Below are 12,567 nucleotides of genomic sequence, written 5' to 3'. Positions count from 1 at the left end.
CAGTTCAGTATTATATCGTCTTCTCCAGGAATTATTTATTTTTATCCCACCAAGGATGGCCCTCAAAACTTTTCTCTCAAAAATGGCAATTTTATTTTCACCAGCTAGAGTTAGGTTCCAGGTCTCAGAGCCATAGGTAAGTATTGGCCTAATTAATGTTTTATAGAGTAAAAGTTTTGTATTTTTTGATAAAATACAAAACTTTTACTCTATAAAACATTTATAAAACTCTATAAAACAACGAAGGCATCCAATTTGAAATAAATAATTTTCATTTAAACAAGCTAAAAAGTTAACCTTAAAAAACTACAATGCTAGAATATCACTAGATGAAATTACCCAGAAAACAAATAAATTCCTTTCATGACTGAACTGGTCATACTTTAAAATCAATTTTGAAGAGAAGAATTATGCTATAAGTTGGTAAAGTTTAGGACAAAATGGATTAATCCAGGGTTTAAACCGTCCGGTCCGAAACTGACCAAAATCTATTCACTCAAATTATGTCACAATTTTAAAAAAAAATATTGGGAAAAATAAAATTTTAATTTTTGAACAAGAATGTTTTAGTTTCATTAAAAAGTTTATTATTTTAATATTGCATCAATTATAATTTATCTTTATGGAATATTATAATTTATCCTTATGAAACACAATCAAAAACATAATTTATTAGTATTAAAAGCATATTTATTCATATTGAAGGGATAAGGCATTCACTTTTGTTGTTCAATTAATTGTGGAGCTTCAAAAGTTATAAATTTTTTTTTCTATTATATTATTTTGCTTAAATAAGTTAAGGCAAATTGTATAAAAAGTATCAAATATTTATTAATATATATAATTATTATGTGTACAATAGATACACATATAGAATTTTTACCTTTAACCAATGTTCAAGGTTTTGTACACTTTAAGTCAGTTTTAGTTACTTTAGGACAGTTTAAGACAGTAAAACCCAAACGCCCAATTCAAAACCAGTTTAGGACACCCAAAACCTCAACCCTGGCTTATAACTTTATTGGCTGTAAAAACGAAAGAGAACAAACTTGATATTTTGATTGATCTTTATCTTTAAAAATAACTGTTTTACTATTAAAAGTTTATTTTGAAGCCTAAAAGTTTGCTAATGAAGTTACAACTAATGAATTCTTGACAAATTTAAATGACAATTTTTTTTTAGCTTAAAAATCTTTTAAAAATAGTAGTATTTCTTAAAAGTCACATTCTTTTTTTTCTTCAGGACAATCAATACTTTTTATCTCAAAAAAGAAAAGAAAAAATCCTTACTTTAAAAGGAAGAATTTTTTTTTCAATTAAAAGAAGATTATTCAAAATTATTTCGTTAAAAAGTCTTCATCAAAAGGGGAAAAAGAATCTCAGTCAAAAGGAATTGAAAATATCTAACTAACTAATTACTACTTACAAATACTACTACTTACAAATATCTACTAATCTACTTACAAATATATAAATTAATCTACTTACAAATGTCTAATAATTACAAATATCTATAAGGAACTAAATGACATTTATGAGGTCTATATGCTATATTTAAAATATAAGCATTTTATAGCAAAAAAATATAAAAAAAGGAAACTGAAATAAAAAAAAACTTAAAATGTCACCTTGAAGTAAAGGGCAATGGGACGCTACAGCTTTTAAACAATTATTATTCACAAAATTACAGCTAGAAAGCTTCAGAGCTGTTAAGTGGTGACATGTTGCTGTAACAAATCTAAAATAAATATACATTATATTATTATTCTGGTTTTATTGTTCAAGAGACACAACTTGATTAAATTCAACATTTAACAGAAACATTTTTATTAAATTGAGAAAAACTATAAAGACTATTTAAAATTGTTATGCATCATTACTTCTTTTCTTAGTTAAAATATAAAAAATAAAGTTCCACCATAATAGTTGCACAATCGTTTATAAATATTCATTCTGTCTTTCCATTTTTAAGAATTTCAACAACATTTTATATAAATTTATGCATAATAAATTCATGTCGTATAAATGAATTTTTTTTTTAAATTTATCGAAATATACTCTCCCGATTTTTTCTATAATAAATAGATAAATGGCATTAAAATTATTTAACATATTTTAAACCATAAAATTTATTATGACTTGAAAAATAATTTAATGCATTTTAATACATATTTAAACAAAATAACAATTTAAAAATAATGTTGCCACAAGCATTCAGAAAAAAAAATTCTGATGCTCTCTTGATATTTTGATAAAATATCAAGAGAGTTATTTATCATACATCATACATAACATTTAGTCATGGTGGTTGTCAAACATAACAGTAAAATCAATATTTTGTCATAACAGTAAAATCAACATACTGCTAAAAGAATATTTTTTTAATATAAATTTTTAGATAATTTTATAAATGTAAATGGATTAAAAATGCAAAAATAATAATAATAATATTAGATGATATGTATTAACTGATAATAAATTGAATCTAAATTGAGCATTGGATAATATTTTGAAATTTGCCCCCGTTTCTACCCTTTTTTTTCTTTTTTGAATAAATAATAGAACATTTAGGTATCCCAAATTAATTCTTTTTCACAGCTTTTAGAAGTATTTTAATTGAATTCCCAGCAAAATTTACACACTTGATCAGCATAACTTTAAATCAATGTAATTAGGAGGCATTATTCTGAGTTTCTAGGACTTCAAGGAACGAGCTTAGACATGTTTTTTTAAAACAGGAAAACTTTCAACTATCAACAATAAAGTTGATGCTCAAAACAGAAACAATTGAAATAATATTCAAATTATTAGAATAAGGTATTTCAGAATGAGAAATCCTTGAATAGAAATGATCGGAATATGCTTTGTTATAAACAATGTGATAATTTTTTTTTGGTTTATTATTGTTTTTAAAGTTTCTAAAAAAGAAGTAAACAAAACACAATTCAGGGTATCTACTATATTTTAAGTTTTCAAATTCATGACTAATTCCAAGAATTTTTCACGACTTAACGAAGTTACTATTTTTCTCCCAAAAAAACACAACAATAAATTTAAAAAAGCATTATAATAATATTAATTGAAATGATAGGTATAACCAAAACTGTTATACTCTGCATCTTCATATTTATAGATTTTAAATTTAAAAAACAGAGTAAAGAAAGAGTTGAAGCAATAAAATAGCTGCAAAAAATACAAAAACAAATCATTTTTTTCTTCTTTTTTTTCCTGCAGAATTAATAATCTAAACATACTTTTCTGGTTTATTGGAAAGGAAAGAAATGCTCCCAATTTTTCTGTTCTCATTTCGAAATAAAAAAAAATTGGTAATGACTGCTTGCTTCAGCTAGAATTTTAAATTGATAAAATAAAAAAATAAAAATAATAACAAAAATTCTGAAATCACTAAAGTTTAAAAGATAATTCGCTCTAGAAATGATGCTTTTTTTTCCATTTTTTTTAAAAGAACACCATAATTTTTAAAGAACATAATAAAAACTTTTTATATTTTAATAAAATATTACTCTGAGTGGGGATTTTGTTACAAATTCAGATATTCAGAACACCTTGAAATTGGGGGGGAGGGGTAAATTTTATTTTAAAAATTAAGATTTTTCGGCAACCTTAATTCGGGACTTGCACAGATACCCTGATAATGTGCCGGCCTGAGTTCCAGAGATTGGATACAAAAGCCAGAAACTCAGGTCTGAAGCCTGAGAGTTAGTAGGTCTGCATGCGAATTGCAAGTAACAACACACTAAAAAAAATTTTTGATATTAGAACATCAGTAAATGTACAAGACTGATGACAAATCTTACTCATTGAAGTAATGAGCAGTGATTCTACCTTGACTGCCACACCAAGATAAATTCAAGGTTTTCAATGACGAAAGTCTAGATTCCAATCCTCTCAATGCAGTAATGTCAACCTGAGCAAAATACATAAAGAATACTTTAATTAAAAGAATTTTAAAGAATATATATATAATTTAAGAAATACAGTAACATTTATGTTAAGTGGCGAATTCTGATTAAATTCATTAATTTCAAATCATTCTATTGAGACAAAACTTCTCTGAAAACTCGTGAACTGTTTTACATTGCTAATTACAAGGTATATTTATATATTAATTCAGGAGATCTTTTAACTAAAATAAATATGAATTAAAAAGGTTATGCTGTAAGTTTAATTAAAAATTTGGAACAGTAAGCTGTAAATATTAGAAAAATAAACATTTCATACAGAATGGAAACAAGACAGTAATAAATTTAATTCAATTATAGATTATAATCTTTAAACAATAACTACTTTCTTTTATGCTGTAAGTTTAATTAAAAACTTGAAACAGTATGGCATAAGTATTAGTAAAATCAACATCCCATTCAGAATAGAAAACAAGATAGCAATAATTTTAACCCAGTTATAGATGATAATTTTTAAACAATAACTACTACTTTCCTTTATGCTGAAAGTTTTCTTTTAAGTTGCAATTAAAAACTTGGAATAGTAAGCTATGAGTTTTAGAAAAAAAATCGAAATTTCATTTAAAATGGAAAACAAGACAGTAATAACTTTAAGACAATTATAGGTGATAATTTTTAAACAATAACTACTACTTTTCAAACAATAACTTCTTTCTTTTATGCTGTAAGTTTAATTAAGAACTTGGAACAATAAGCCATAAATATTAGAAAAAAATTAAAATTTCATTTAGAATAAAAAACAAGATAACAATAATTTTAAACCAATTATGGATAATAATTTTTACTTTCCTTCACCTTATAAGTTTAATTAAAAAGCAGGAACAATAAGTTATAAGTATTAGAAAAATCAAAATTTTATTTAGAATAAAAAACTAGACAGCAATATAAATTAAACTCACTTGTAAATAATAATTTTTGAACATTAAATACATCTTATTTAATCACAGCATTATAAAAAATTAGAACTTTTAAAAAGCATCTTGAAGACTTAACTTTAATTTACTAATAGTTTGAAAAATAACTCATTGAAGTTAAAATTAAATTGCACAGCTAAATTTTCTTATTATGATGCTAAATTGTAAAAACTGTTAATTTCACAAAATATTATTTATATTTAAAAATAAAATCATTACTTAAAATAACATCATAGGATCAATGCAAGTCTATGTAAATAAAATATCTACTGATATTACAAGAATTTGAAATCAATGTTAAAAAAACAGACTAATTTATTCATTGAGAGTAATCGTATAAACCACTTCAATATTATTATTTGGTATTTCAAGGAGAGAGAAAAAATTCTATTGCTATTATAATATGCTATTAAATTATTAAAATATGCTATTAAAAAACTTCTATTACACACGCCATATATGAGAAGTTTAAAGGATTAAAAGGTTGAAACAAAAAAAACTTACCAGGGGCCAATAAGTTTGCAGATTTAAATCTTTATATAACACAGGATCATAGCAAATTTTGTGAAATAACCTATAAATATATTACACTTGTAAAATAACAATAAAATAAAATGAAGCAGTCCTGTTATAATAAATAAAATAAAAACTTAGTTGCATAAATAAAGGGATAAAAGAATGATGATATATTTAATAGCAGATTGACTTCATCACATTATAATTAACGATTCACAAAACAATCAGGAGAAAAATAAAACAAAAAGCTTCTTACTGCATAAATTTTAACAAAAAAATTCTTTTTAAAATGAAAGATAGGGAAAAGGGGGTTAAAAAAAAGTATAATGTAAGAAATTAAACTATTGATTCATTATAGACTTTAAAAATAGTTTCAGCCAAATTTATAAATATCGACAGTGTTGATAAATCTTCTTCCTTATTAAAAACATAATATAGGCAATGATATAGATCAGTTGTCATTAACTTATAGATTGTGCATAATGTCGTATGGAATTAAGTCATGGATTCTAGTCAAGCGTCTAAGCTACAATAAATCTTATAAGTCTAATACCATTTTTGGGGAACAATTCCCTAATCTAAACTAAACTAAATTCAGTGACGCGACAGCCTATAGAAGGGCAAGGCTTACTGTGCCTATCTCAGCTTTCTTGACCTTGGGCTCTGGGGTGCTAGAGCAGATGTCCGGCTTGGGTTGTCAGCCGAACACGGAACCCCCAGTGTTTAGTTCCCAAGCATGCTTGGTACTCATTTTATTGATCCACTAAAGGGATGAAAGGCTGAGATTCCCCAGTCTACATACATATACAGGGTGCATAGCCAAATCTTTCGACAAGAAATAAGTACCTTTAAAGTACTTTTTTATACACTCAAAAAATATTTTTAAGCACTATATACATTAACAAAATGCAAAATAATTTTCAAGGACTTTACATGACCATGATAAAATAATTAGTTTTTGACAAAGAACTCTTTTTCTTGATTACATTAGCCACCAGAAAAAGATAGAGATTTTTCAATTCGATTTCAGAGGGAGGAAAATGAAGCATGAAATTGAGAATCTCTTGCAAAATGCAGCAGAGTTGCACATAAGAGCACAAGAATAATTCCCACAGAATCCAGCTTAGAGTATGCACATTCGGACCTACAAGCATTTAATCTTACATGAAAAATGATAGGAGCTTTTATATGCTAGGGAACGATGGTACGTCCAAATACGTTGTGTTCGAATGATTTGCGAAAATGTTGAATAGAACAATATGAAAAACACGCTTTTGCATAATACGTGGCAAAAATCGTCATGGCAAAAAAAAAAAAATTCTCATTTTAGAAAATAGAAAATTAAGCACTTTTTAAAAACACCTAATAAAAAAGCACCTTTAAGGGTTTTTAAAAAACGATAATCGAAAATAAACACTTTTTAAAAAAAGCTAAGCACTCTAATATATACTAATAAATTTAGTAGTCAAAAGGCCTCACAGCAATTTTTTTTTATTTACAAAAATGGTAGTCTGCACAACTAAAAAAGTTTGGAACTACTGATATCAAGTCTAGGAGTAACTGCAGAGTCTTTTCAATTGATGTGTTTAATACCTTTAGATATGTCATGAAAATTTAAAATATTAAATTTCTGAGCTCCATTTAAGATCCCATCTTTGCTCGTTTTAGACTAGAAGTGCAAAACCTTTAATTGAGGAAAACAACAAAGCGAAATAATTAGCCCTTAAGGGGGAAGCAGGAATTTAGGCTTTATCTCAATCAATGATAAATTAGCACTTTAAATAAATTGAATTGTCTTAAACATTAAAAGAGAAAGGCAGCAAATTTTAACTAATATTTATCAAGTATAAATGCACTGTCTGCAAAAAGAAAAAGAATTTCAGACAAAATACAAATATTTTTGATAAAATATCTTGGATAAATATTTTTGATAAAATTGAATTATAGCAACCTAACTTATCTCTCCTAAAAAAAATATATTTTTCACTTTTTTGAAATTAATCACATCTTGTCACATTAAATAAATTATTTAACAATATTTAATTTTGAATGTATTTTGGGTAAAGAAAATTTTCTTTAAAATAATTCACTAGGTAAGAAATATAAATCTTTTGACATATTGAATCGGTTAATCTGGATTTTCAAACATAAATGTAATAATATTAAGACCACAAATGCTTAGCACAGAACTCAAAAATTTTTTAAATATTTTTTTTCTTTTAAAAAAAATGCACATTTATTAAAAAAAAATTTTGTAATGATGTTTATGTAGATAAATTTGCAATACTGAAATTCTAGTTATTAGGCAAAGAGGTGCAAAGATATAAATTGTAAAATTAGCAGCAAGGTTTGAACTTTACACGAAACATTCAAACTCAAAATGTTCTTTGTAAATAAAAGGATATTGTCACGTTTTGAGAATATTAGGATACAACATTCATACACAGTATACTAATCGGGAATAACGAGAAAATAAATGTCTAATCTTATTTACATAATTTAAAACTCTAACTTATTAATTAACATGAATTGCATGGTTTTAACAAAAGAATGCATGAATACACATACATTTCAAGAAGTTCAAAATAAAATCCTGCCTTTGGTTCTGCAAAAAACTGTATTTAGAAAAAACTTTATCTTTTAAAAATAAATAAACATACATAGAAAAACCAAATACAAATTTAAAAAATATCTTTGAGAATAAATATATGAAACATGAAAATGACTGTTTATAATGAAAAAATAATAATTACAATGATATTAAAAATTACTAACTTTGATACTTGAGCAACAGAACACAAGCTTTGAAGATCTAAGTAGCTAATTATTAGGTGTATAACTTCATTCTAAAAAAAAAGAGAAGATTGTGTTAATTTTGTACAAGTTAGGTAATCAAAATTAGGTGAGCCAACTGGTCTTCCATTTTAAAGCAAATCAACTCTACTACATTTTGTTGCAATAATAGCTGACTCCTCATGCACGTTTAGCTTCTCCAATATGAATGCCAAAACCGTTATTATTGTCAAACATGAAAATTGTTTTATCTTTTAGATTTTTGGATGAAAAATAATCTAATTTTAAAAAAGGGGGGCACCAGTCATCTGTATATTTTTATTATTCACATAGTTATTATTTTTAAAAAATTTTCAGTTTTGTTGTAGCATACAGGAAAATGTTACATAAGCTTGCTTAGAAAGGTTCAATTTATTTTTACTACTTAAACTCTCTTTAAAACTATAACTTAATTTTGACATTTTTTTCTCACTTTAATAATTTTGATAAAGCTATTAAAATCTGGTCTTTCTTTTAATAAATTCTTGATCTTAACACAGCTCTTGAAAAGGAGTTAAGAAATTTAGAAGATTTATAATTAATACTGCAAGAAAAAAAATTAAAGTGTTGATTGATAGGTGACTATTGATGTAAAGAAAGAGTTCCTACATTTAGGTCTACAAAAAATTCATTAGGATCCTCATCACTTCTACTGCTATTTATACACCATTATTTTTCAAAAAAAGAAAAAAATATTTTAAAGAGAGGATCAGAATAATTTAAATAGTGATTTCACTTACGATCTATAATGCGTCAAATACAACAAGATAGGAAGCGAAAATAAAGTTGATGTGAACTATGGAATGCATAATTCTCTAGAGAATTAAAAAAAATGGGATGCAAACCACAGAACTGTTTCAGTCTCTGCAAAATTATCCAATCTTAGAAAATAAAATTATTCTTTTCTTTTTTTCATTCCTGTCTTAACATCAGAAGGATAATTTTGTGAGTATAATAATACATAGTCGCTTTTCCTTAATGAGTGCATTTGATTAGTTGTACATAATTAATTCAAAATCGTGATTCTTCATATCGTATAATCGTATATAAATCGTGATAAATCTTTCCTTGCTTTGTCTATCAATAATAGATGGAAAGCCTATAAATGCTCCTATTAAATTAATTGATAAAGAGGTAGAAAATTTATTGACTGCTTAATATCACAGATCATTTATATCTTCAAAAAGTGTTTATAAAGCAAACTTATGTTATTTTGCATAAAATTGCGTTATTTTAAAAGACTTAGAAGATTTTTAAATCTGAGCTTTTAATAAAAATAGCATCTTTCAAAAACTAGAACACAAAATATTTACTTTTCATGTGTATCTTTAAAATGGAGATTTTAAATGGGTAACACTCATCATAAAAAAAAACCACCCAAATCCTAAGGACCTGAAGTTTTCAAATTACTGACTTGGTTCGCTAGTTCAATTTAAAGCCAATAATTAAACTTCACAAAAAGCTCTACATCAAAAGTCCACAGGACTGGTTTGTATAATGGTAGATGAGTTGGCTCTTCCATTTTAAGAGTTTTAAATTTCAGGGAGTAAAACAAAACAGACACTAGGGAGTAAAACATCAAACTCACAGGCAAATTATCAAATGATGCATGATGATCAGGTAAATTGACTGATGAAAAGGAAGAGGCTGGAGTTTGATAATTTTCATGAAGTGAAAAATTAACCATTCTTTGAAGGGCAGACGGGATAGCAGAACTCGATAAACTGTAATTTGAGAATTTATCTTCACCATATAGAACAAGACTGTCTAGTTCACAGTAATAGTTCAAGTGTCTGTGATGAAACTCTATTCGGAAATAGCTAAATGAAATGAATCAAAGTGGCTAGTATTAGAATGTAAAAAAATAAATAATTTTTATTTTAAAAAGAAAAATTTATATTTAAATATCATTATAAAATAATTATTTATAATAATAAATTATCCCTTAAATGATAAAGAAAAATGAATGAAAAAGTGAAAAAAAAATAGTGTATGTTAAACAACAGCAAAATGTATGGAATTAAGGTGCAGCAGAAGATCTTTATGATGCAAACTTTAGCATTCTGTAGAATTTTCTGTAGCATAGATAATTTCACATTATCATTGAACTAAACTAAAAAATTCAATATACAGTGAACTCTTGCTAATACGATATCTGATACAACAATAACTCCCTCGATTAGAATGCTTCGCGGTCCCTACGAATTTGTATATGAATTAATGTTATCCGCCCCTCGATATTGGGATATTCTCTGAAGCAATAATTCTCTGAAAAACAATTTCTTTTTTTCAAATTTCAACCTTATTTTCTCAATTTATTATTGGTTTTCAATTGATACAAAAAATCTTATTCTATCATATTTTGCCTTTTTTTTCTCTCCATCTTTTCTGACAAGAGAAGACTCACTGGGGATTATGTACTTATCTTATTTCTTTTCACCACAATGAATGACTTTTGTATTCAGATTTCAATACCCCATCCCTCGAAAAAATATGAACTTAAGTCATTAATTACAGAAAAAAATCGAATTACTAAGAACATTAACAACAAAATCAAACAAATTTATCAATTTTGGTTTGCTTGCATGAGAGTAAAATAGCAATTGCAGTTTATAGAATTGGAATACATAGATCTTCCGTACATATGTAAAATTCAGCTATCAGTCAATATGTTTCTCTGAAAATATACTTCAGAAATTTTTTGTGACAACTAAAATTATTGAAATATTCTTCATTTTAATTTGTTTCCTATCGTAATATAAATACATCACAAAGGTAAAAATGTTAAAATCGGGAGATTATAGTAAAACTAATTTATAATATGTAAGTTATATAAATAGATAAAATGAAAGCAACTTACTCAGAAAGAAGATCAGTTTTTTCAAACTCTACTGAAAAACAATGTGATTCATTTGGTGGTAAGTGTTTGGGTGCACCAGCCCACAAAGTAACCCATCTACAAATAAAATATTTAAATAAGGGGAAATTAAAATATTTAAGCATTCTTCAAAATTGTTAAAGTCAGTTTAATATGAACAGAAATATAAATAATTATATATTATTCAAATTTTATCTTATTTTAAGTAAGATATTAAAAAAAATAAAAAATTGTTTTAAGTAACTATATCAGTATTTTCCTTGAGTGTTTATTTTATTAATTTATTTTTCTGAAAAAAGACCAACCCTACCTGCCTTTCATAGAGAAAAATGCCATTTTTTAAAATGTTTCCTTCACCCATTTTAAAATATGTTTTATTTCAAAAAAAATATTCAAAAAAAGATACAATTTTTTTTTTTTTAAGTAGGAGAAAATAAAAGCTATAAATTGCAGCAACCATTGAAGATTATTTTTATAGTAGGTTAATATTAAATATTCTTATTCATCCTAATATCCAAAGCATTTTTTTAAACTTTTGTTCAAATAATTTTTATAAGATTAATATATATATTGCGGACATAGTTTGAAATCCTGCATTAGATAGAATGCCTAGGCATTTTATATACACAAATAGCCAGTCTTTTTTTTTTAAATTTATTTATTTCTCGGGAGATCTCCACTTAAATCAAACAATGTAATATATCAAGCAAAAAATAACAAAGATCTATTTTTTTTTTTTAAAAAAAAAAAGCTAATTGATATTGAAAAAGATCTAGACATCCTGCGCAGGTTCTTAATGACATGGGTAATGAAACAAATGGAGATGGTAACAGTTTGCTTTTACTTATTAATGAATCTCTTATAATTATAAATTGAAAATTTTTACCAGATGCTCAAAAGTTCCACAAAGAGCAAAATAAAATACACTAATAAAACTTTTTTAAATATAATAGTTTCCTTTTTTAAAAAAAAATATTATAATACTATAACAAATAGTTACAGTTTACTGCAGTATTAATTTTCAAAAATTAATGTTTAAACTTCTCTTATTATGTTTTATTATCAAATTTGTAGAATCAATCTTTTCATGACTTAACATCATTAGTAGCAAAATTACAACAGAATATCATTAAATAGAGCTTCAGACATCATTGAATGAATAAAATAATAATAACTTTTCTCTGTCAGAACAATATCCTAATATCCTTACAATTGCACCAGGATTATATACTTCATAGATTCGTATTAGCATCGGCTCAACACGCCTTCCAACACGGAATTCTAAAATAGAAACAATGTTATTCATTAATATTTGCTCCAATATAATGTCAGAAAAAAATATTTTATTAGTTATAAAGTAAAATAGACCATTACATGAAATAGGCCAGACAGGATTTAAGCTAATTTTATCAATTTAGCTATTGTTAACAAATAAAATAAACAA

General features: G+C 25.6%; 1 protein-coding gene across 2 annotated transcripts in view; it reads right to left on the bottom strand.

Moving 5' to 3' along the window:
• The window catches only part of LOC107451113 (F box and leucine-rich-repeat gene 4), a 37,766-nt gene that overhangs the window by 21,779 nt on the left and 3,420 nt on the right, over positions 1-12,567 (bottom strand). Inside the window, exons 3-9 of one of the 2 annotated variants that reach the window (XM_087158024.1) lie at positions 12,299-12,404; positions 11,106-11,201; positions 9,834-10,065; positions 8,189-8,259; positions 5,402-5,471; positions 3,819-3,928; positions 1,629-1,738 (exon numbers count right to left, since the gene is read on the bottom strand). In XM_087158024.1, coding sequence (XP_087014150.1) covers positions 1,629-1,738; positions 3,819-3,928; positions 5,402-5,471; positions 8,189-8,259; positions 9,834-10,065; positions 11,106-11,201; positions 12,299-12,404 — 795 coding nt within the window. The remainder of the gene's footprint in view (positions 1-1,628; positions 1,739-3,818; positions 3,929-5,401; positions 5,472-8,188; positions 8,260-9,833; positions 10,066-11,105; positions 11,202-12,298; positions 12,405-12,567) is intronic. The other variant, XM_087158025.1, reaches the window with a different exon arrangement.

Source organism: Parasteatoda tepidariorum, chromosome 2, assembly GCF_982258835.1.
Source record: "Parasteatoda tepidariorum strain Cologne lab strain chromosome 2, Ptep-v5.0, whole genome shotgun sequence".
Taxonomy (NCBI): Eukaryota; Metazoa; Arthropoda; class Arachnida; order Araneae; family Theridiidae; genus Parasteatoda; species Parasteatoda tepidariorum.
The sequence above is the reverse complement of the archived record's forward strand: the minus strand, read 5'-3'. Positions and strand labels throughout refer to the sequence as shown.